This window comes from Heptranchias perlo, chromosome 1 (genome assembly GCF_035084215.1).
Source record: "Heptranchias perlo isolate sHepPer1 chromosome 1, sHepPer1.hap1, whole genome shotgun sequence".
NCBI classification, from domain to species: domain Eukaryota; kingdom Metazoa; phylum Chordata; class Chondrichthyes; order Hexanchiformes; family Hexanchidae; genus Heptranchias; species Heptranchias perlo.
In genome coordinates, this window is record NC_090325.1 from 59,906,899 (window position 1) to 59,933,593 (window position 26,695).

The 26,695-nt window shown below is 41.9% G+C and overlaps 1 protein-coding gene across 1 annotated transcript in view; it reads right to left on the reverse strand.

The window, feature by feature from the left end:
* LOC137328900 (potassium/sodium hyperpolarization-activated cyclic nucleotide-gated channel 1-like) overlaps window positions 1-26,695 on the reverse strand; it is a 218,280-nt gene that overhangs the window by 23,169 nt on the left and 168,416 nt on the right. Inside the window, exon 7 of the mRNA XM_067994379.1 lies at window positions 17,475-17,639. Within this exon, the coding sequence (XP_067850480.1) occupies window positions 17,475-17,639 (165 nt within the window). The remainder of the gene's footprint in view (window positions 1-17,474; window positions 17,640-26,695) is intronic.

Sequence of the window (26,695 nt, forward strand, 5' to 3'; positions counted from 1 at the left end):
TGGGGGCTGCAAAATAACTTTTTTTTTAAAATGTAAGGGTATGGCAGAAAGGAGAAATGTGTGCAAAACCATACGTCTCGTTCACAATGCCTTGGAAATCCTACTGCAGGAGCTGCAGCAAAGGAGGATGCCTCTTTTTGGAGAATACCACCTTCCTGTCAAGATAGTGACTGCTGCATGGCGGGAGGTTGTCAAGAGGGAATACAGTCTCCCAGGTCTGTCATATCTGGCAGCAAATGAGGAGGATGTTTACCAGTATCTGGAGAAGTTCCCTAGGTAGGAGTATCGTCCTTTGCATATATGCTTGCTCTTCATCCAATGAAGGTGTGGTGCCAATGGAAATGTATCTCACCTGCATCCACAGCAAGGGAGCATGCAGAGAACATTTTTGCTGCACTCTTGCATATAGAAGAAGGACAATCCTGAAGTGGATTAAAGTGATATCTTTGAACACAGCAGTTCTAAGTTCCACTCCAAAGAGTACTGTCAGTAGAAACACCATGCCAGTTCATTTCGAAAGTCCTGGACCTGGGAAAGAAGTGCGGTGGGCACAGGGATGCAGTTAGGAGTGCTCAAGATTTCCTTTCATCATCTTTATTGTGCTCTGTTTGGAACTTTCTCCCCCCAAAAGACTGTGGCTGCCGAGATAACTGGAACTTTCAAGATTGAAATCGATAGGTTTTTGTTAGGTAAGGGTATCAAGGGATATAGAGCAAAGGCAGGTAAATGAAGTTGAGGTGCAGATCAGCCATGATCTAATTGAAGGGTGGAGTAGGCCCAATTGGCTGAATAGCCTACTGCTGTTCCTAACATTATTCTGCTGATAGGTCAAGACTGTATACCATTACAGTGAGAGTACCAAACAGGCAGGGGATCAGCCATCATGGAGCAGCTGACACCATATGTGCATATTCCCCATTTCCCATGGTAATCTGTAGAACAGTTTGACAAGACTGTTTGGAGGCATTGTACCACCAGTCAGCAAAATACCCATGACCCCAGCACCAGCGCAGCCATTAGCACCCTGCAGAATTTTGGGAACGAGTATGAAGAAGGTCCACTGGGCAAAACACAACTCACCTGTGAGAAGGAGCAAGTGGGGGTGGCATGAGAGGAAGAAGTAAAGATCTGGCCTGGCTGACAGCCCATGCCATATCTCAATGATATGGGCAAGGGATTGTTGGCTTGCCTTTAGCCAGGAGTTGGTGCAGCAGCACAAGGCATTTACTGCATCTTTTATGTCCATCATGGGCATACTGCAGCAACTGGTGGAGAATACACAGCAAAGTGTGACTTGGAGACGAGAGTGTAACACTGAGCCAAAGCTAATACTTCCCTGGCATCATGCTGTTCTCTATGGATTTAATGTCCTTTCCAAAGCTACACACAGTGCTCTGACTGTGGTCTAACCACTATTTTGTATAAATTTATCATTACATCTTTCCTCTTGTACTCTATATGCATATTTATAAAATCCACAATTCTATTGGCCTTTTATATGGCTTTATGTAGTCTGCACTTGCGCTTTCAAGGAATTACATATCAGGAAGAAAGAAAGAACTTGCATTTATATAGCGCCTTTCATGACCTCAGGACATCCCAAAGCGCTTTACAGTCAATGAAGTACTTTTTGAAGTGTAGTCACTGTTGTAATGTAGGAAACACTGTCAATTTGCACATAGCAAGATCCCACAAATATCAATGAGATAATGACATGATAATCTGTTTTTAATGGTGTTGGTTGAGGGATAAATATTGGCCAGGACACCAGAGAGTGTCATTTGCTCTCCTTAGAAATAGTGCCATAGGATCTTTTACATCCACCTAAGAGGGCAGGCGGGCCCTCGGTTTAATGTCTCATGGGCGGCACCTCCGACAGTGCAGCAGTCCCTCAGTACTGCACTGAAGTGTCAGCCTAGATTTTTGAGCTCAGGTCTCTGGAGTGGAAACCCTAGTTTCCTCTGTTCATCCACACCTTCCTGTGTCTTTCCATTAAGTGCGAACTTTCATTTCTTGTTTTCTTTCAAAATGTATTAACTTACTTATCCACATTAAATTGCATTTGCCACCTGTCTGCCCATTCCAATAACATGTCTATGTCTTCCTGAAAGCTTTTACAGTCCTCCTCACTATTTGCCAAACCTACTTATGTGTTATCAGCAAATTTTGAGAATGTCTTCCCTATGCCCAAGTGCAAATCACCTATGTACACCAAGAACAAAAGTGGACCAGCATTGACCCCTGGGATACACCACTTCAACCCTCCTCTAGGCCGAGCAACACCGACTGTTACTAACTCTTTGTCCATCAACCAACTTTATATCCTTGCTGCTAATTTTCTCTTATTCCATATGTCTGAATTTTTCTAACAAACCTCATCAGACACTGGGTGTAATTTTAACTTTTGACAGTGGTGTAAAACAGGCAAAATCAGCTTGGTCACCCATTATACATTCTACCTGATTTTCCTTTGCATTGACTTCAATGGATGGGAATCCAATGTTGCCTGTTTTATGCCACCACTGAAAGTTAAAATTACTCCCATTAAAATGCTTTCTGAAAATCCATATACACTACATCTAGTGCATTCCCTTTATCTATCCAGTTGGTCACTTCTTCAAAAAAAAAATTAAACTTTAAGAAATCCGTACAAGCCACCCTTGTTTAACCCATGCATTTCTAAATGCTCACTAATTTATTTTGAATTATAGATTCTAAGAGTTTCACTACAAATGATGTTAGACTAACTGGTACATATGCTCCTCTAGTACACCTAAGTTGAGAAAAAAGAACTATATAATGCCTTTTTATGTTCTCAGGGCATCGCAAAGCCCTTCATAGCCAATGAATTATTTTTCAAGTGTAATTATTGTTAATGTGCAGTTGCTATGTTCTCATTTCCACCATCATTTGTAAAAATTGATGCAAAATATTTAAAATCCCTACCATATTTCCATCCTTCACAATTAGATTCCCTTCTTCATCCTCGAGTGGTTCTACCCACCCTTTAATATTCTTTTACTTTTTACATACTTATTAACGTCCTTGCTATTTCCTTTTATGTTATCTGCTAGTGTTTTTTCATCTGTCCTTTTAGCCCCTTGAATCTCCCTTTTCACCTCCCTAATACACTTTCTATAGTCCTCATTATTATTTTTGATATTGTTAGCCTTAAATTACTCATTTTAAGTTTCAGTTTAGTTTTACTTTCTCCATTTAGCAACAGAACTCTTTACTTTTACAAATTCCCTTGTTGCCTTACAGGATTTTTTTTGTGTAATCTGCGCATCGCATATTTAAAGATTTCCCACTGCTGATCTATCAACCTGTTTGCTATCTGTTTTGCCTAATTAATTGCTGTGGTTGCCTCGAAGGCACAATGCAGCAGATGATATAGCTCTGAAACAGCCTCTGCAGTGAAGCGGAGGTGGCGAAGACAGATATCCAGAGACATACCCAGGTAGGAGTGACATGGTCTATAAGCACGGGTCCTTGGGTTTTGCTGGCAGTGAATATACTTACAGTCTTGGTGAACCTAAAAATGTTGTTGCCTTACAAATTGGTTATCCTTTATGCAGCGCAGTGGGAAGAGCAAAGGGCTTCAATTGTCCCAACTTTGTTTTTTTTAAATTTGTTCTTCAGATGTGGGCAACATTGGGAAAGCAGCATTTATTGCACAATGCTACTTGCCTTGAGAGCACTGAGAATCAGCCACATAGTGAGGGATTGGAGCCAGATTGGGCAGAGTAGCAGGTTTCCTACCCTAAAGGACATTGGTGAACCAGTTGGACCTTTAAGAGAATTTTATATTTCCTTGTGATAGCCCACAAATTACAAGACTGATTGAACTTGCTATGGTGGGATCTGAACTGGCAATCTTTGGGTTGCTATTCCAGTGCCATAGTCATGAGGTGACTGTACACATTAGCTGCAACTTGCTATCTTGTAGAAATTGCCCAGGAAAGTGTTTCCAAGCAAATTGAAGGCTTTCGCAAAAAGACAGAACAAGGAGGTGTGGTCTTTATGCAGTCGAAGTGGCATAGAATCATAGAATGGACACAACACAGAAGGAGGCCGTTCAACCCATCGAGCCCGTGCCGGTTCTTTGTAAGAGCAATCCAGTTAGTCCCATTCCCCAGTTCTTTCCCTGTGGCCCTGCAAATTTATTCCCTTCAAGTATTTATCCAATTCCTTTTTGAAAGCCACGATTGAATTGGCCTCCACCACCCTTTCAGGCAGCACATTCCAGATCATAACTTCACGCTGCGTAAAAATGTTCTTCCTCATGTCAGCTTTGTTTTTTTTGCCACTCATCTTAAATCTGTGTCCTCTGGTTCTCAACCTTTCCGCCAATGGGAACAGTTTTCTCTTTATTTACTTTATCTAAATCCTTCATGATTTTGAACACTTCCATCAAATCTCCTCTTAACCTTCTCTGCTCTAAAGAGAACAACACCAGCAGCTTCTCCAGTCTCTCCACATAACTAAAGTCCCTCATCCCTGGGACCATTCTAGTAAATCTTTTATGCACCCTCTCTAAGGCCTTCACATCCTTACTGAAGGGCGGTGCCCAGAATTGGACACAATACTCCAGTTGTGGCTGAACCAATATTTTATAAAGGTTCAACATAGCTTCCTTGCTTTTGCACTCTATGCCTTTATTTATAAAGCCCAGGTTCCCATATGTTTTTTTAACCGCTTTCTCAACCTGTCCTGCCACCTTCAAAGGTTTGTACACATTCAGGTCTCTCTGTTCCTGCAACCCCTTTAGGATTGTATCATTTAGTTTATATTGCCTCTCCTCATTCTTGTATACCTTCCTCCAGTCTGAAAAACAACCATTCACCAATACTCTCTGTTCCCTGTAACTTAAGCCAATTTTGTATCCATGCTGCCACTGCCCCTTTTATTCCATGGGCTTCAATTTTGCTGACAAGCCTATTATGTGGCACTTCATCAAATGCCTTTTGAAAGCCCATATACATATCAACTGCACTGCCCTCATCGACCCTCTCTGTTACCTCATTAAAAAATTCAAACAAGTGAGTTAGTTAAACATGATTTGCCTTTAACAAATCGGTGCTGGCTTTCCTTTATTAATCCACATTAGTCCAAGTGATTATAAATTTTGTCCGGGATTATCATTTCTAAAAGCTCCCCCACCACCGAGGTTAAACTGACTGGCCAGGTTTATCCTTACACCCTTTTGGAACAAGGGTGTAACATTTGCAATTCTCCAGTCCTCTGGCACCACCCACACATCTAAGTAGAATTGGAAGATTATGGCCATGGTACGGCTCTGACGTTGCTGTTGGTGCACTGGGGCTTGCACCCTTACATGCGAGGGTGGCCCGTCCTGACCATTTAAATGACCCCATCTCTGGGATTTTGGATGGGGTCTATGACTTCAACCTCGGGCAGACTGGAGTTCCGCTCCGTCTCACCTGTGCCAGTGGAACAGGAGCCTTGAATTTCAGGCCCTAACATTCTTTCTACATTTCCCTGCCTTTGTTAGCATCAAGCATCCTCAGGTCTAGTACACTGCCTGAAGCATGGTCAACCTACCTCTATACTGTCCACAAATAGTTTCTTAACCTCAATCGTAGGTGAGCATCAACTCCTGCACTCATGTGCCATTTCCAGTTTGCACATCCTTGTGAGTTCTCTGAGTGAGACAGATAAATTGCTGATTTTAGATGAATTGTGAATCGTTTTTTGCTGTAGAGCTGTATCCACTGCAGTAAGGTAAACTGGTATGCTAAAGTAGCTAACAACTACATTAGATATAGATTCCTAAAACTAAGCCATCTAGTGTAAAGCAATTAACTGTACCTAAGCATATGACCAGCAACAGTGAGATTGTAAACCAAGTGTTCTTATTTGGAAATACAGTCTGACTTCTCCTTTTCAATGACTTAAAGAATCAGAGAGGTACAACATGGTGTCAGAAGTTTAATGATTCTGTACAAAGTCAGAGAAGAAACAAATTGCAATTCACTGTGTCTGGGGTTCTACTGAAACAAACGCAGCAAAAAGTAACTGAATTCGGAGCAGAAAAATGTGATCTTTGTTGCCTTTCGGCTGCAGAAAGCATTGAAAATTGTGTTGAAATATGTTCCTATCCACTAAACGCAACAGAAGTTTGGTCGAATTAAGAAAAGGTTACGATAAGCATAGTGAAAGGATTAGAAGCCTGCAGCTATGGAATAGATAAGTGCTCTAGAAGAGTGAGAAATCAAGGTAAAACACTCACCTCAGCTTGGAAGCACAAGAAAAAAGAACTTCAGTTATATATTGAATTTGCAGTGACTGACAAATGAGAAATGAAAGTTAAAATGCACCACATATGAACATGATGGATGGTTATAGGTACCGTACAATTTATTAGTGCTGGAAACATCCATGGTCATGCCATACTGGCAATTACACCAGGATTGTGCCCGCTGCAGCATTCTGCCACTAACCCTGCCCAAGTTCACGGGGAGGGGCCTCCGGAAGTGGGCTTTCAGCAGTATTGGGATGTAACACTGAAGACTCGAGAGGAAGCTTACCGGTCCAGGAAGGGGGTCACATACCGTCCTGGAAATTGGAGATTGGGACCCCAGTGGCCACTCGTGTGAAAATAAATTTCCACCCTGATGTTTGGGGCCTACAAACTTACACCAGGTCCCAATGAGCTCAGGGAAGGAGGAACTCCCAGCACATGGAGTCCCCGCCCTGGCCTCACTGCCGCAAGGGACCATGTTTGGAGTAGATGGAGATGCAGATGATGCCAAACCAGGAGGGACAGTTATTTCTGAGTAGGCAGCTCAAAACCACATATTGAGTTGGAAAAATTAGTAGGCGGGAGGAACAAAGTCAGATGAAATTTAAAAGTGACAAGTATCAAGTACTGCACATAGGAAGAAAATTCGGTGACAGAAGTACTCTGTGCTGTTGAAATTGCTAAGGAAGAAGTTGAAATAGATCTCAGGATCTTAACAGACTTGGTGCTCAACATGTCCAACCACTGTGAATTAGGAATCAACAAAGCAAATAGAATGCTGAACTATCTAGTAAAAACAGTAGAATACAAGTTGGGAAAGTCATGCTCAAACTGTATAGTCGTCTGGTCAAACCACATCAAGTTAGAGTCAAGTTCTGGTCACCGAGAAACAAGGGAAACATTTAAAACTTGGAGGGAGTTCAGAAAAGTGCAACAAGGCTGATCCCTAGCATCAGAGGACTGAAGTCTGAGGAAAGACTGGAAAACTTAGGCTGTTTAGCCTTGAAAAGAAGTAACAGAAAAGACCGTATGAAGGTATCGAAAATAGCAAATAATATGCATAAAGATGTGAGCAATTGTTTCACTCTAAGCCATGAGAATGGAACAAGCTGATACAGCTTCAAACTATTAAAAAACAAGTTTAGCACTGATATCAGTAAGTTCTTATACAGAGTGATCAACTGGAAGAGCGATCAATACACGGAACGGACTTCGAGAAGAATAGTGAAGGTGAAAACCCTGGAATCATTTAAGAAGTAATTGGATACCATGATGGGGGGACTGTAGAGTCTTTCTGGATGGATAAGCTATGAGAAGCCAAATGGTCTTTCTTAGTCTTATTTATCTGGTGATCTTTGGTACCTGGCCTTATACTTATCAACAACTCAGGCAAAATGAGAATTGGTCTAGACTTTAGAGATCCAAACAGAGCTATAAGGATAAGGCACTATCCAATGCCTATCACTGAGGAGGCATTAACAGATTACAAGGGGGCCGATGGGTGCACTTTGAATTTCTTTCTGGAGGGGTGCCCTAGTACCCACTCTGTCCTAGTAGAGGACAGCTGATTTTATGGCTTATAATGAAGTATGCTGCCAATGTGCTCCTGGTGGTGCAGGTATCACCATTCACACATAAATCGAAGGACCTCTCCTTGGCACTGTGAACTTCAGCAGGGTCAGCAGCAGAACTCCCAAGCAAGCTCATCCCAGCACTGGGATGTGGCCACCAGAGTTTTTTCGCTCCAAAGTGTATTCTGGTCAAGGATGAAAGCAAAACTGAAAGATTACAATGAACATTGTTGTCAAACAACAGAGAGTATAAAATATAAAGTGATGCTGATCCCTTTATAACATGTCTGACCACTCAAAACCCAAGCCGGAAATGATGGGTGGAACTTTCACCTTTGGCGCTATCTGATTGGCCGCCCATTCTACACCCCTGCCGATTATCCTTTCCATTGACTTCACTGTATAATGGGTGTTCGATCTGATATCGCTCGTTTTACACTCCAAGTAAACTTGAAAGTTCCAGCCAACTAGATTGTTTTCGATGGTAGTGACTAGCTGGTCACTTGATTACCATTCAAATTGTCAAGAATTGGTTACTTGGATTAACACAACAGCTAAAATAAAAAAAATTTAAATTCAAAAGGTCAATTTGCAAGACCAGGAATACCAGATATTGATGGCAAAAGTCCTGAGCCTAGGGCGGAAGAATGATGGCACAAATCAGGCAGGGTGGAGTTGGAATTTGTCTGTCACTTTTTTTTAATGTTGGGAAATTCTAGTGGGAGGGGGCGGACGCTTCTTATACCCATCCCTTTCTATCCTGACATCACTCAAAAGAGTCAGGACTAACAAAAGGATGTACCATACGAAAAATCCCATCAGTTCTGCTTTTCTTCTGGCCGCCGCGAAAAGACTTACTGTACGAACTAGGGAGAGGCGGCCTAATGCTGGTTTTCTAATGCCAATTGATCACAGAGCAATCGACTGCAATAAAGAAAGTGGTAACGTATATATTTCAAAAATTATGGACCAGATTTTGGTGGAGTGGGACATCTTGCGGTGTACCCCATTAGTTAGGCTTGTTCGTGCACGTTTAGGTTTTAACATTTTTTGCCCACAAAGTTGCTGGAAGTGCGAGCTGATAACATGCGGCGAAGGCAATGAGGCATCTGGGACCTTGGTGAACAATGGGACAAACAGGGTATCTACTTAACCAATGAGCTTTAAGGATTGAGAAATAAACAGAGGAAGGACTGAGAAGGAGGGTGAATTAGAGTGGGTGAATTCAATGTGAAATCAGGTACAGAAAGAGAAATAAAGAGAGGGAAAGAATTATTGGATTAAGAGAGAGAGAGAGAGAAAAAAGAGACCAAAAGGAAAAGTAAGAATTATTTTTAATAAGTGACATTTAAAAAATTTCCTAAAACTATGCACAACCTGAAGGAATGAGACTCCACAATTATAATTGTTTACTTTCTGGGCAAGAGAGGTTGATTTGCAGTCATTAACAATTATCACATTGTTAAAAGGGTACTTACACTGTTAATTACTAGACTTAACTTTCTGTGGCGAGCTTAATGGATAATTAATGAGCAAATGCAGCAACTTCATGAAAATCATGGGGAGGTTAAGGCCGAGATGCCGTTTTCACGAAGCTTATGACGGAGCGATGCAAATCGGCCAGCTAGTTGTAGCGATTTGCAATTCATGGGATAGCTCTTCCTCGCTACAAGTTGCTGGCCGATATGTGCATTAATAATGGCTTGAGTCGTTCAGACGATGTCATTTTTTCAGCAAAATCTGGCCTGTTATTTCTTCGGCCCAAACGGGCAGCCTTCCTGATGGTCCAGCAAGTTGCAGCTCTGACATTTCTGCCCAGAGAGTAAGCACAGAGAGGCTCACAACTATAAAACAGGAGAGCCAACCATCTCCCAAATATTTTCCTTTTCACTTTTATGAGAAGTCAACCGTTATCCTGTGAATTCATGACAAGTTTCTCACTTCTAATGCACATGGATGTGGGCAGCATTGCGAAAGCAGCATTTATTGCACAGCGCTACTTGCCTTGAAAGCACTGAGAATCAACCACATAGTGTGGGACTGGAGCCAGATCGGGTAGAATAGCAGGTTCCCTACCCTAAAGGACATTAGTGAACCAGTTGGACTTTTAAGAGAATCTTATATTTCCTTGTGATAGCCCACAAATTACCAGACTGATTGAACTTGCTATGGTGGGATCTGAACTAACAATCTTTGGGTTGCTATTCCAGTGCCATAGCCATGAGGTGACTGTACACATTAGCTGCAACTTATTATCTTGTAGAAATTGCCCAGGAAAGTGTTTCCAAGCAAATTGAAGGCTTTTGCAAGATTATGCAGTCGAAATAGCACAGAATCACAGAATGGTTACAACACAGGAGGCCGTTCGGCCCATCGAACCCATGCCGGTTCTTTGTAAGAGCAATCCAGTTAGTCCCATTCCCCCGCTCTTTCCCTGTAGCCCTGCAAATTTTTTCCCTTCAATATTTATCCAATTCCTTTTTGAAAGCCACAATTGTATCGGCCTCCACCACCCTTTCAGGCAGCACATTCCAGATCATTACTACTCAGTGCGTAAAAAAGTTTTTCCTCGTGTCAACTTTGGTTCTTTTGCCACTCACCTTAATTCTGTGTCGTCTGGTTCTCAAACTTACTGCCAATGGGAAGAGTTTCTCTTTATTTACCTTATGTAAACCCTTCATGATTTTGGACACTTCCATCAAATCTCCTTTTAACCTTTTATGCTCTAAGGAGAACAACCCCAGCTTCTCCAGTCTATCCGTATAACTGAAGTCCCTCATCCCTGGAACCATTCCAGTAAATCGTTTCTGCACCCTCTCCTTCACATCCTTCCTAAAGTGCCGTGCCCAGAATTGGACACAATACTCCAGTTGTGGCCGAACCAATGTTTTATAAAGGTTCAACATAACTTCCTTGCTTTTGTACTCTATGCCTCTATTTATAAAGCCCAGGAACCCGTATGTTTTTTTAACTGCTTTCTCAACCTGTCCTGCCACCTTCAAAGATTTGTGCACATACACCCCCAGGTCACTCTGTTCCTGCAATACCTTTAGGAATGTAACATTTAGTTTATATTGCCTCTCCTCATTCTTCCTGCCAAAATGTATCACTTCGCACTTCTCTGTGTTAAATTACATCTGCCATGTGCCTGCCAATCCACCAGGATGTCTATGTCCTCTTGAAGTCTATCACTATCCTCTTCACTGTTTCCTACACTTCCAAGTTTTATATGTCATCTGCAAATTTTGAAATTGTGCTCTGTACACCCAAGTCCAAGTCACTAATATATATGAAAAAAGCAATGATCCCCTGGGGAACACCATTGTATAGCTTCCTCCAGTCCGAAAAACAACCGTTCACCACTACTCTCTGTTCCCTGTAACTTAAGCCAATTTTGTATCCGCGTTGCCATTGCCCCTTTTATTCCATGGGCTTCAATTTTGTTGACAAGCCTATTAAGTGGCACTTTATCAAACACCTTTTGAAAGTCCATATACACAACATCAACTGCATTGCCCTCATCAACGTTCTCTGTTACCTCATTAAAAAATTCAATCAAGTTAGTTTAATATGATTCGCCTTTAACAAATCCGTGCTGGCTTTCCTCCATTAATCCACATTTGTCCAAGTGACTATTAGTTTTGTCCCAGATAATCGTTTCTAAAAGCTTCCCCACCACCGAGGTTAAACTGAATGGCCTGTAGTTGCCAGGTTTATCCTTACACCCTTTTTTGATCAAGGGTATAACATTTGCAATTCTCCAGAACTCTGGCACCACCCCCATATCAAGGAGAATTGGAAGATTATGGCCATGGTACGGCTCTGTCTTTGTTGCTGGTGCATTGGGGCTTGCACCCTTACATGCGAGGGTGGCCCGTCCTGACCATTTAAATGACCCCATCTCTGGGATTTTGGATGGGGTCTATGGCTTTATCCATGGGCAGATGGGAGTTCCGCTCCACCTCGCCCATGCCGGCAGAACAGGAACCTTGAATTTCAGGCCCTGACACTCTTTCTGCATTTCCCTGCCTTTGTTAGCATCAAGCATCCTCAGGTCTAGTACACTGCCTGAAGTACGGTCAAGCCACCTCTATTCTGACCACAAATAGTTCCTTAATCCCAATCATAGATGAGCATCAACTCCTGCACCCATGTGGCATTTCCAGTTTGCACATCCTTGTGAGTTCTCTGAGTGAGACAGATAATCAGATAATTTGCTGATTTTAGCTGAATTGTGAATCGTTTTCTGCTGTAGAGCTGTATCCACTGCAGTAAGGCAAACTGGTATGCTAAAGTAGCTAACAACTACATTAGATATAGATTCCTAAAACTAAGCCATCTAGTGTAAAGCAATTACCTGTACCTATGCATATGATCAGCAAACAGTGAGATTGGAAACCAAGTGTTCTTGTTTGGAAATACAGTCTGACTTCTCCTTTTCAATGACTTAAAGAATCAGAGAGGCACAACATGGTGTCAGAAGTTTAATGATTCTGTACAAAGTCAGAGAAGAGAAGGCTGATAGAAACAAATTGCAATTCACTGTGTCTGAGGTTCGACTGAAGCAAACGCAGCAAAAAGTAACTGAATTCGGAGCAGAAAAATGTGATCTTTGTTGCCTTTCGGCTGCAGAAAGCACTGAAAATTGTGTCTAACTATTTTCTTATCCACTAAACGCAACAGAAGTTTGGTCGAATTCAGAAAAATAGGGCAGGTTGCGATAAGCATAGTGAAAGGACTAGAAGCCTGCAGCTATGGAATAGATAAGTGCTCTAGAAGAGTGAGAAATCAAGGTAAAACACTCACCTCAGCTTGGAAGCACAAGAAAAAAGAACTTCAGTTATATATTGAACTTGCAGTGACTGACAGATGAGAAATGAAAGTTAAAATGCACCACATATGAACATGATGGATGGTTATAGGTACCGTACAATTTATTAGGGCTAGAAACATCCATGGTCATGCCATACTGGCAATTACACCAGGATTGTGCCCGCTGCAGCATTCTGCCACTAACCCTGCCCAAGTTCACGGGGAGGGGGGAGGGGCCTCCAGAAGTGGGCTTTCAGCAGTATTGGGATGTAACACTGAAGACTCGAGAGGAAGCTTACCGGTCCAGGAAGGGGGGTCACATACCCTCCTGGAAATTGGAGATTGGGACCCCAGTGGCCACTTGTGTGAAAATAAATTTCCACCCTGATGTTTGGGGCCTACAAACTTACACCAGGTCCCAATGAGCTCAGGGAAGGAGGAACTCCCAGCACATGGAGTCCCCGCCCTGGCCTCACTGCCGCAAGGGACCATGTTTGGAGTAGATGGAGATGCAGATGATGCCAAACCAGGAGGGACAGTTATTTCTGAGTAGGCAGCTCAAAACCACATATTGAATTGGAAAAATAAGTAGGCGGGAGGAACAAAGTCAGATGAAATTTAAAAGTGACAAGTATCAAGTACTGCACATAGGAAGAAAATTCGGTGACAGAAGTACTCTGTGCTGTTGAAATTGCTAAGGAAGAAGTTGAAATAGATCTCAGAATCTTAACAGACTTGGTGCTCAACATGTCCAACCACTGTGAATTAGGAATCAACAAAGCAAATAGAATGCTGAACTATCTAGTAAAAACAGTAGAATACAAGTTGGGAAAGTCATGCTCAAACTGTATAGTCGTCTGGTCAAACCACATCAAGTTAGAGTCAAGTTCTGGTCACCGAGAAACAAGGGAAACATTTAAAACTTGGAGGGAGTTCAGAAAAGTGCAACAAGGCTGATCCCTAGCATCAGAGGACTGAAGTCTGAGGAAAGACTGGAACAACTTAGGCTGTTTAGCCTTGAAAAGAAGTAACAGAAAAGTCCGTAAAAAGGTATCGAAAATACTAAATAGTATGCATGAAGAAGATGTGAGTAATTGTTTCACGCTAAGCCATGAGAATGGAACAAGCTGATACAGCTTCAAACTATTAAAAAACAAGTTTAGCACTGATATCAGTAAGTTCTTATACAGAGTGATCAACTGGAAGAACGATCAATACACGGAACGGACTTCAAGAAGAATAGTGAAGGTGAAAACCCTGGAATAATTTAAGAAGCAATTGGATACCATGATGGGGGAACTGTAGAGTCTTTCTGGATGGATAAGCTATGAGAAGCCAAATGGTTTTTCTCAGTCTTATTTATCTGGTGATCTTTGGTACCTAGCTTTATGCTCATCAATAAGTCAGGCAAAATGAGAATTGGCCTAGACTTTAGAGATCCAAACAGAGCTATAAGGATAAGGCACTATCCAATGCCTATCACTGAGGAGGCATTAACAGATTACAAAGGGGCCAATGGGTGCACTTTGAATTTCTTTCTGGAGGGGTGCCCTAGTACCCCCTCTGTCCCAGTAGAGGACAGCTGATTTTATGGCTTATAATGAAGTATGCTGCCAATGTGCTCCTGGTGGTTCAGGTGTCACCATTCACACATAAATCGAAGGACCTCTCCTTGGCACTGTGAACTTCAGCAGGGTCAGCAGCAGAACTCCCAAGCAAGCTCATCCCAGCACTGGGATGTGGCCACCGGAATTTTTCTGCTCCAAAGTGTATTCTGGTCAAGGATGAAAGCAAAACTGAAAGATTACACCGAACATTGTTGTCAAACAACAGAGACTATAAAGTAGAAAGTGATGCTGATACCTTTATAACATGTCTGACCACTCACAACCGAAGCTGGAGACGATGGGTGGAACTTCCAACTTTGGCAGGGGTGTAAAATGGGCAGTATTTTGTCGGCCAAATATGGCAACTTTCAACTTTACTGGGAGTGCAAAATGAGTGATATCAGATCGGCCGCCCATTCTACACACCAGCCGATTATCCTTTCCATTGACTGCATTGTATAATGGGCATCTGATCCGAAAACACTCGTTTAACACTCCTGGTAAAGTTGAAAGTTCCAGCCAACTTCTTTGTTTTCGATGGTAATGACTAGCTGGTCACTTGATTACTATTCAAAATGTTGAGAAATGGCTTCCTGGATTAACGCAACAGCATGAGCTTAAAGAAACTTTAAAAAAAATTCAAAAGGTCAATTTGCAAGACCAGGAATACCAGATATTGATGGCAAAAGTCCTGAGCCTAGGGCGGAAGAATGATGGCACAAATCAGGCAGGGTGGAGTTGGAATTTGTCTGTCACTTTGTTTAATGTTGGGAAATTCTAGTGGGAGGGGGCGGACGCTTCTTATACCCATCCCTTTCTATCCTGACATCACTCAAAAGAGTTAGGACTAACAAAAGGATGTACCATACGAAAAATCCCATCAGTTCTGCTTTTTTTCTGGGAAAAGACTTACTGTACGAACTAGGGAGAGATTGATCACAGAGCAATCGACTGCAGTAAAGAAAGTGGTAACAAATACATTTCAAAAAGTATGGACCAGATTTTGGTGGACCGGGACATTTTGCGGTGTACCCCATTAGTTAGGCTTGTTCGTGCACATTTAGGTTTTAACATTTTTTGCCCACAAAGTTGCTGGAAGTGCGAGCTGATAACATGCGGCGAAGGCAATGAGGCATCTGGGACCTTGGTGAACAATGGGACAAACAGGGTATCTACTTAACCAATGAGCTTTAAGGATTGAGAAATAAACAGAGGAAGGACTGAGAAGGAGGGTGAATTAGAGTTGGTGAATTCAATGTGAAATCAGGTACAGAAAGAGAAATAAAGAGAGGGAAAGAATTATTGGATTAAGAGAGAGAGAGAAAAAAAGAGACCAAAGGGAAAAGTAAGAATTATTTTTAATGAGTGACATTTTTAAAATATCCTAAAACAATGCACAACCTGAAGGAATGAGACTCCACAATTATAATTGTTTACTTTCTGGGCAAGAGAGGTTGATTTGCAGTCATTAACAATTATCACATTGTTAAAAGGGTACTTACACTGTTAATTACTAGACTTAACTTTCTGTGGCGAGCTTAATTGACAATTAATGTGCAAATGCAGCAACTTCATGAAAATCACGGGGAGGTTAAGGCCGAGATGCCGTTTTCATGAAGCTAACGGCGGAGCTGCGCAAATCGGCCAGCTAGTTGTGGCGATTTGCAATTCTCGGGGTACCTCTTCCTTGCTGCAAGTTGCTGGCCGATATGTGCATTAATAACGGTTTTCATTGTTCAGACGCTGTTATTTTTTCAGCAACATCTGATCCACTATCTCTTCGGCCGAAACAGGCAGCCTCCTTGATGGTGCAAGGTGCAGCTCTGACATTTCTGCCCACAGAGTAAGCACAGAGAGGCTCACTACTATAAAACAGGAGAGCCAACCATCCCCCAGATATTTTCCTTTTGACTTTTCTGAGAACTCAACCGCTACCCTGTGGATTCGTGACGAGTTTCTCATTTCAAATGCACACGGACAGCAAACTGCCACTACCCCACTTGCCCAGTGTTTCACTTTCACTTGAACTGCCCACACGACCTGTTCTCAGAACTTAAAACACAAGTTTTCTTTGTGTTCTATATTTTTGAAACATATGAAGGCAAATTTTCTTGTTTAGTATACTGGGAGCACAGATCAGAAATCTGGACATGCTCCTGGTGGATGGCCCTCACAATTTTCCATTAGGTTAGAAAATCACGGAGGCTGCAAATGGATAGAAAATCATAGGGGCCACGAATCAGGCACCTATCCAAACTCTCAACATGCACTCCTGTTGTACCAAATTTTAGCACTGGAAGCACCAAACAGCACAACTCAACCTATTGTCCATACAGTAAAGTCCAATTACATAGAATGACATACTCAGTGGAAACAGTAAAATTATTTATCAAAGTATTAAAAGGATATATTGGGTTAACAGTAACAGGCAAGTCAAGGAGGAACAAATAAGCAAAAGAAATGTAAGCTGAGACATTAATGAAAACACCTAAGGAAACAAATGTTGGAAACTTATTAAGATTGTGAATGATAATCATAATTTATAAGAAGCCGGATTTAGGAAGAGAATGGCAACTTGAGTTATTAATCTATTGTTGGTAAAGAATCATAGCAGAGCATTCAGTAATAGGGGATTGTTTTCGAACTTAGGCAAATGCTATTTTACTAGTTACAGTGATTGTGCAAAATGGAGTTGCTTTGAGTTCGAGCAGCCAACACTAATGACAACAAATTCAAAGTATTAAACAGTAAAACCTTCTCCCTTCCAATCTGCACTGCACACCTCTTATTGAACAATGCTGAACACCCATCTGTGCAACTGGAAATCAAGAGGGAAGTCACCCAAAGAATAACTGAGGTTTCTCTTAAAGAGCTTCCAGCCCAGGGAGAGGATGGTGTGAAATTTAAAAAAAATTAAAATTAAAATGCAAATCAGAGATTTAAAAAATTTCTAAACAATGTACATACCTTCAAAAATCTTTCTTTAGCATGATGTATAGAATTAAACATTAAAGGCACTACCTTTTCAGAAACATTTTGTTTGTAAGCAGCATGGAGGTTGCTGAATATTAATGACAAAATCAGAGCAGAGGAATAATTCGATTTGTCTGCTGCTATCTTTATTTCTGTTTTTAAGCTGCTCATTTGCATACTGTAGAATTCAACGGTTTAACTACAGTTACTGTTGGTGCAATAGCATCATAAGTTCAATGAACATACCAATTCTGTTCAATCTGTCGATTGCCACAGTTTCAAATGCTCTTCGCATCATTGGGTACTGCTCCAGCACTTCATTGAAATGGTCCACGGAGAGGGAGTAGAGTCGACAGTAGGTGTCAGCTTTCACACTGGCAGTGCGCCTGCCCTTTGTTAGTAAGCAGATTTCTAGAGAGGGAGAGACAGGAAATAGAAATTCAGTGACATAGATCGAATCCGTCGGGAGCAGTAACAGATTATTTTTTTTCAATCCAACATCAATGCAACAAGTTGATCTGGAGGATCAGATCAAAGAATTGTTTTTCTATCCCAGTAATTGTTTTGGGGGTTGGGCTAAAGGTTGAAAGCAATTTTTTCTTTCTGAAATGGGTGTTGGTTGTTTGCTGCCTGTAAATTTCAACTGCTTCAAGGGAGCCTCGAAACTATGGATGTCTGGCCTCAGCCAGGCCTCTGCTACAATTGGCTACCAATGGGAAATATCAGCTCAAGTTCACACACCTGATTGCTACCAGAGTCCGTGTTGGAACCTTGGTCGTGATGCCTCAAAGCTCAAATGGCCCACTGACACTTACACAAGAATGGTTATTTGGGTGAGGTAGCGGAGTGCTGCCAGTGCTCATGGAAGTGCAATCTAACACAAGACACCTTCCTCAGAATAGGTGGGATAATGGGAAAAAATTGGAAAATTAATAATAAGGTGGTGAAAATAATTTGAATGTTATTTGGGTATTATATCGAGCTAGTTGTACGCAGGGTAAACTGTACACACCTACAATACTTCAATTTCTTTGAACGAGGCCCCATCTGCCCTGTTAGATGGACGTAACAAATCCCATGGTGCTATTCGAAGAAGAGAAGGGGAGTTCTTCCCTTCTCTTCGGTGTCATGACCAATTTTTATCCCTTAACCAACATTACTATAACAGGTTATCTGGTCATTATCTCATTCCTATTTGTGGGACCTTGCTGTGCACAAATTAGTTGCTGTGTTTCCCTACATTACAACAGTGACTACATTTCAAAAGTACTTAATTGACTGTAAAGCGCTTTGGGACGCTGTGAGGTCGTGAAAGGCTCAAAATGAATGCAAGTCCTTTAGTTGTTTGTAAGCTGGATCAATTAAGTCACGTTCAATTGATTGCAGAGAACAGATATTCTGTAATTGTATAGAAAGACGACTTGATTTTTAGAAGTTGGAACAATCATTTTAAAAATGTGAAGTGTGAGGAGTAATTGGTAGTAGGGACTCTCTACACCAGTTACTCGTGAATGTACATCAATGTTCTACAGTGTTGAATGTTGTCCTGAGGCTGTCAAATGAGTGGCAGCTTATGGGCTAAAAGTTTTCAACACCCAAGTAGCCAATACAGACAACTGGAATCCCTTCACTCATCTCCAATCACAAGCATAAACCCTGTATTTATAAATGAAGAAGTGGTCTTCAAACTACACTGCGGTGTGGATGGCTTTCTTTTAATGTGCAATATAATTTTATACCTGCAATGCCAATAGGGCAGTAATAGTAGGGGATTTCAACTACCCTAATATTAACTGGGATAGAATCAGTGTAATAGGTAGAGAGGGCGCAGAATTCTAAAAATGCATTCAGGAAAACTGTTTTAGCTAGTACGTAGCAAGCCCAACAAGAGAGGGGGCAGTTCTGAACTTAGTTTTAGGGAATGAAGCTGGGCAGGTGGAAGGAGTATCAGTGGGAGAGCATTTTGGTGGTAGTGATCATAAATCAGTTAGATTCAGCATAGTTATGGAAAAGGACAAAGATAGAACAGGAATAAAAGTTCTCAATTGTGGAAAGGCAAATTTTACTAAGCTGAGAAGTGATTTAGCAAAAGTGGATTGGAAACATCTACTTGAAGGTAAATCAGTGTAAGAACAGTGGGAGGCATTCAAGGAGGAGATAGTGAGGGTTCAGAGCAAATATGTTCCTACAAAGAAAAAGGGTGGGGCTGCCAAATCTAGAGCCCCCTGGATGTCAAAGAGCATACAGGGTAAGATAAGGCAAAAAAGGGAAGCTTATGTCAGACACCGAGAGCTCAGTATAACAGAAAGCCTAGAGGAGTATAGAAAATGCAAGGGTGAAATTAAAAAGATTAGGAAAGCAAAGAGAGGGCATGAAAAAATACTGATAAGTAAAATCAAGGAAAATCCAACGATGTTTTATAAATACATTAAGAGCAAGAGGATAGAGTAGGGCCTATTAGAGACCAAAAAGGTAAACTATGTGTGGAGGCGGATGATGTAGGTATGGTTCTTAATGAATACTTTGCGTCTGTCTTCACAAAAGAGAGGGACGATGCAGACATTGTAGTTAAAGAAGAGGACGTGTGAAATACTGGATGGGATAAACATAGTGAAGGAGGAAATATTAAGGGGATTAGCATCTTTAATAGTAGATAAATCGCCAGGCCCGGATAAAATGTATCCCAGGCTGTTAAGAGAAGCAAGGGAGGAAAAAGCGGAGGCTCTGACCATCATTTTCCAATCTTCTCTGGCTACAGGCGTGGTGCCGGAGGATTGGAGGACTGCTAATGTTGTACCGTTATTTAAAAAGGGAGAAAAGGATAGACTGAGTAATTATAGGCTAGTCAGTCTAATCTCGGTGGTGGGCAAATTATTGGAAACAATTCTGAGGGACGGTGTAAATCGTCATTTAGAAAGGCGCGGATTAATCAAGGACAGTCAGCATGGATTTGTTAAGGGAAGGTTGTGTCTGACTAAATTGATTGAATTTTTTGAGGAGGTAACAAATAGGGTCAATGAGAATAGCACATTTGATGTAGTCGACATGGATTTTAGCAATGCTTTTGACAAGGAGAGGGTGAACAGCCAGAGGTCGTGGTCCATATCGGTACAAACGACATCAGTAAAAAAAAGGGATGAGGTCCTTCAAGCAGAATATGGGGAGTTAGGAGATAAATTAAAAAGCAGGACCTCTAAGGTAGTAATCTCAGGATTACTCCCAGTGCCACGTGCTAGCGAAAGCAGAAATAGGAGAATAGACCAGATGAATGCGTGGCTTGAGAGATGGTGTAGGAGGGAGGGGTTTAAATTCCTGAGGCATTGGGACCGATTCTGGGAAAGGCGGGACCTGTACAAGCTGGACGGGTTGCACCAATATCCTCACGGGGGCATTTGCTAGTTCTGTTGGGAAGGGTTTAAATTAGTATGGGAATGGAGGATGGGAACCAAAGGGCAGGTACAGATAGGACAAATTCAGACCAGGAAACAGGAAGTAGAAAAGCAGTTAGTGATGTAGTTAGCGACTCAGAAAGGCAAAAGGAGCAAAGGTTAAATAGTGTTCAGCACAGGAATTTGACGAGGTTAAAGGGTATATACTTCAATGCAAGGAATATTACAAACAAAGCAGATGAGCGAAGGGCACAGATAGACACATGGCAGCATGATATCATTGCTATAACAGAAACCTGGCTTAAAGAGGGGGATAATTGGCAGCTCAATATCCCTGGATGTAGAGTTTTCAGGCAGGATAGAATGGGTGATAAAAGGTGGGGGCAGCATTATTGGTTAAAGAATCAATTACAGTTGTGAGAAGGGATGATATGCTAAATGGATCATCAATCAAGGCCATATGGGTTGAGCTAAGAAATAAAAAAGGCCATGATGTGGAGATGCCAGTGATGGACTGGGGTGGACAAATGTAAGGAATCTTACAACACCAGGTTATAGTCCAACAGTTTTATTTGAAAATCACAAGCTTTCGGAGGCTTTCTCCTTCGTCAGGTGAGTGTGGGATTCCATGAAGGTTACCGCATTTATAGTCAGAGAACAATGCCTGGTGATTACAGATAATCTTTCCAACTGCCCGTTGTCAAGGCAATCAAAGGAGTCGAATAGTGTTCAGACAGAGAGACATTACATACAGGACTACTGAATATACAAATGGTCAGAACCCAAAGACAGAAAGAGAGAGAGAGAGTGAGAGAGAAACATCCGAAAGGAAGATAAAGAGAGAGAATGACCAGTCATATTAAAAACAGATAACTCTTTTTCGCTGGTGGGGTTACGTAAAGCAGAAAAAGAAAGCTTATGATTGTCACAGAAAACTAAATACTGTAGAAAGCCTAGAGGAGTATAGAAAGTACAGGGATGGAAATAAGGAAAGCAAAGAGAGGGCATGAAAAAATATTAGCTAGTAAGATTAAAGAAAACCCAAAGATGTTTTATCAGTACGTTAAGAACAAGAGGATAGCTAAGGAAAAGGTAGGACCTATCAGGGATGATAAGGGTAACTTGTGGGTAGAAGCAGAGGATGTGGGTAGGGTTTTAAATGAATATTTTGTCTCCGTATTCACAAAGGAAAGGGATGATCCGGATGTAGTAGTTAAAGAGGAGAGGTGTGAAACATTGGATAAGGTAAACATAACGAGAGAGGAAGTACTGGAGGGACTGAAATCCTTGAAAGTTGATAAGTCACCAGGGCCGGATGGATTGTTTCCTCGGCTATTGAAGGAAGCCGGAGAGGAAATAGCGGATGCTCTGAGGATCATTTTCCAATCCTCACTAGATATAGGGGAGGTACCGGAGGACTGAAAGACTGCAAACGCAGTACCATTGTTTAAAAAGGGTACAAGGGAAAGGCCGAATAATTATAGGCTGGTCAGTCTTACCTCGGTGGTGGGCAAACTATTAGAATCAATACTGAGAGATACGTTAAACTGTCACTTGGAAAGGCATGGTTTAATCAGGGATAGTCAGCATGGATTTGTTCAGGGAAGGTCATGCCTTACAAATCTGATTGAATTCTTTGAGGAAGTGACAAGGAGGATTGATGAGGGTAGTGCAGTGGATGTTGTCTACATGGATTTTAGTAAGGCATTTGACAAGGTCCCATATGGCAGACTGGTCAGAAAGGTAAAAGCCCCTGGGATACAGGGAAATGTGACGAATTGGATCCAAAATTGGCTCAGTAACAGGAAACAAAGGGTAAAAGTCGATGGATGTCTTTGAAGATGGAAATCCATTTCCAGTGGTGTGCCACAGGGCTCAGTTTTGGGTCCCTTGCTGTTTGTGGTATATATTAATGATTTGGACTTGAATGTAGGGGGCATGATTGGCAAATTTGCAAACTTCACAAAAATTGGCCATGTAGTTGATAGTTAAAAGGATAGCTGTAGACTCCAAGAAGATACCAATGGGTTGGTGGAGTGGGTGGAAAAGTGGCAAATGGAGTTCAACCCGGAGAAGTGTGAGTTAATGCACTTAGGAAGGGCAAACAGTAAAAGGGAATACGCAGTAAACGGGAATATATTGAGAGGGGTAGAGGAAGTGAGTGACCTTGGAGTGCATGTGCACAGGTCCCTGAAAGTGGCAGTACAGGTAGATAAGGTTGTGAAGAAGGCATACGGAATGCTCTCCGTTATTAGCCGAGGTATAGAATACAAAAGCAGGGATTTAATGATGGAACTGTATAAAACGCTGGTAAGGCCACAGCTGGAGTATTGTGCGCAGTTCTGATCACCACATTACAGGAAGGACGTAATTGCACTGGAGAGAGTGCAGAGAAGATTTACAAGAATGTTGCCAGGGCTTGAAAATTGCAGCTACGAGGAGAGATTGGATAGGCTGGGGTTGTTTTCCTTGGAGCAGAGGAGGCTGAGGAGAGACTTGATTGAGGTGTACAAAATTATGAAGGGCCCATATAGAGTAGACAGGAAGTATCTGTTTCCCCTAACGGAGAGTTCAAGAACTAGAGGACATAGATTTAAGCTGATTGGCGGAAGGATTAGAGAGGACATGAGGAAAAACCTTTTTACCCAGAGGGTGGTGGGTGTATGGAATTTGCTGCCCGAATTGGTGGTAGAGGCAGGGACCCTCAACTCTTTTAAAAAGTGCCTGGACCTGCACCTAAAGTGCTGTATGCTGCAGGGCTATGGACCGGATGCTGAAAGGTGGGATTAGAATGGGCAGCTGGTTGTTCTTCGAGCTGGCGCGGACATGATGGGCCGAATGGCCCCCTTCTGTGCTGTATCTTTTCTATGGTTCTATAGGTCCCACATGGCAGACTAGTCACAAAAGTAAATGCCCATGGGATCCGAGGGAAAGTGGCAAGTTGGATCAAACTTTGGCTTAGTGGCAGGAAGCAAAGGGTAATGGTCGACGGGTGTTTTTGTGACTGGAAGGCTGTTTCCAGTGGCGTTTCACAAGGTTCAGTACTAGGTCCCTTGCTTTTTGTGATATAGATTAATGATTTAGATCTAAGTGTAAGGGGCATGATTAAGAAGTTTGCAGATGATACAAAAATTGGCCATGTGGTTGATAGTGAGGAGGAAAGCTGTAGATTGCAGGAAACTATCAATGGTCTGGTCAGATGGCCAGAAAAGTGGGAAATGGAATTCAATCCGGAGAAGTGTGAGGTAATGCATTTGGGGAGGGCAAACAAGGCAAGGGAGTATACAATAAATGGGAGGATACCTAGAGATGTAGAGGAACAGAGGGACCTTGGAGTGCATGTCCACAGATCCCTGAAGGTAGCAGGACAGGTAGATAAGGTGGTTAAAAAGGCTTACGGGATACTTCCCTTTATTAGCTGAGGCATAGAATATAAGAGCAGGAAGGTTATGCTAGAACTGTATAAAACACTAGTTACACCACAGCTTGAGTACTGTACAGTTCTGGTCCCCACATTACAGGAAAGATGTGATTGCACTAGAGAGGGTTCAGAGGGGATAAGAACATAAGAACATAAGAAATAGGAGCAGGGGTGGGCCATCCGGCCCCTCGAGCCTGCTCCGCAATTCAACAAGATCTTTTTTTTTTATTCGTTCATGGGATGTGGGCGTCGCTGGCGAGGCCGGCATTTATTGCCCATCCCTAATTGCCCTTGAGAAGGTGGTGGTGAGCCACCTTCTTGAACCGCCGCAGTCCGTGTGGTGACAGTTCTCCCACAGGCTGATCTTCTACCTCAACACCATTTTCCTGCACTATCCCCATATCCCTTGATGTCTTTAATATCTAGAAATCTATCGATCCTCCACAGCCTTCTGGGGTGGAGAATTCCTAAGATTTACTACCCTTGGAGTGAAGAAATTTCTCCTCATCTCAGACCTAAATGGCCTACCCTTTATTCTGAGACTGTGACCCCTGGTTCTATGCTCCCCAGCCAGGGGAAACATCCTCCCTGCATCTACCCTGTCGAGCCCTGTAAGAATTTTGTATGTTTCAACGAGATCACCTCTCATTCTTTTAATCTCTAGAGAATATAGGCCTAGTCTACTCAATCTCTCCTCATACGACAATCCCGCCATCCCAGGAATCAGTCTGGTGAACCTTCGTTGCACTCCCTCTATGGCAAGTATATCCTTTCTTAGATAAGGAGACCAAAATTGTACACAATGCTCCAGGTGCGGTCACACCAAGGCCCTGTTTAATTGCAGTAAGACATCTTTACTCCTGCACTCAAATCCTCTTATAATAAAGGCCAACATACCATTTACCTTCAAAATTGCTTGCTGCATCTGCAAGTTAGCTTTCAGTGACTCATGTACAAGGACACCCAGGTCCCTTTGAACATCAACATTTCCCAATCTCTCACCATTTGAAAAATACTCTGCATTTCTGTTTTTCCTACCAAAGTGGATAACTTCACATTTTTACACATTATATTCCATCTGCCATGTTCTTGCCCACTCACTTAGCCTGTCTATATCCCCTTGAAGCCTCTTTGCATCCTCCTCACAACTCACATTCCCACCTAGTTTTGTATCATCAGCAAACTTGGAAATATTACATTTGGTCCCCTCATCCAAATCATAGATTGTGAATAGCTGGGGCCCAAGCACCGATCCCTGTGGTACCCCGCTAGTCACAGTCTGCCAACCTGAAAAAGACCTGTTTATTCCTACTCTCTGCTTTCTATCTGTTAACCAATTCTCAATCCATGCCAGTATATTACCCCCAATTCCATGTGCTCTAATCTTGTTCACCACCCTCCTGTGTGGGATCTTATCGAAAGCCTTCTGAAAATCCAAATACACCACATCCACTGGTTCCCCCTTATCTATTCTACTAGTTACATCCTCAAAGAACTCCAATAGGTTTGTCAAACATGATATTCCTTTCATAAATCCATGTTGACTGCCAAATCCTATTATAATTTTCTAAGTGTCCTGTTATCACATCCTTTATAATAGATTCTAGCATTTTCCCTATATGTCAGGCTAATAGGTCTGTAGTTCCCTGTTTTCTCTCTCCCCCCTTTCTTAAATAGTGGGGTTAGATTTGCTACCCTCCAATCTGCAGGAACCGTTCCAGAATCTATAGAATTTTGGAAGATGACAACCAATGCATCCACTATCTCTATAGTCACCTCTTTCAAAACCCTGGGATGTAGATCATCAGGTCCTTGGGATTTATCAACTTTCAGTCCCATTAATTTCTCTAGTACTATTTTTTTTACTAATACTAATTTCTTTCAGTTCCTCATTCTCGCCAGTCACTTGGTTCACTAGTATTTCTGGGAGGTTTTTTGTGTCTTCTTCCGTGAAGACAGACACAAAGTATTTATTTAATTTCTCTGCCATTTCCTTATTCCCCATTATAAATTCTCCCATCTCTGTCTGTAAGGGACCTCATTTGCCTTCACCAGTCTTTTCCTTTTTACATAACTATGGAAGCTATTGCAGTCCGTTTTTATCTTTCTCGCTAGTTTACTCACATATTCTATTTTCCCTTTCTTTGTCAATTTCTTGGTCCTCCATTGCTGAATTCTAAAATGCTCCCAATCCTCAGGCTTACTGCTTTCTCTGGCAACTTTATATGCCTCTTCCTTTGATTTAATACTATCTTTAATTTCTCTTGTTAGCCACGGTTGGACCACTTTTCCGGTTGGGTTTTTGTGCCTTAAAGGAATATATATTTGTTGCAAATTATGTATTATGTATTTGTTGCAAATTATGGATTGACGAGGATATTGCCAGGACTGGAAAATTTTAGCTATGAGGAAAGATTGGATGGGTGGGGTTGTTTTCTTTGGAACAGAGGAAGCTGAGGGGTGATTTAATTGAGGTATATAAAATTATGAAGGGCCTCGATAGAGTGAATAGGAAGGATCTATTTCCCTTAGCAGGGGGCATAGATTTAAAGTAATTGGCAGAAAGATTAGATGGGAGCTGAGGAGAAATTTTTTCACCCAGAGGGTGGTAGGGGTCTGGAATTCATTGCCTGAAAGAGTGGTAGAGGCAGAAACCC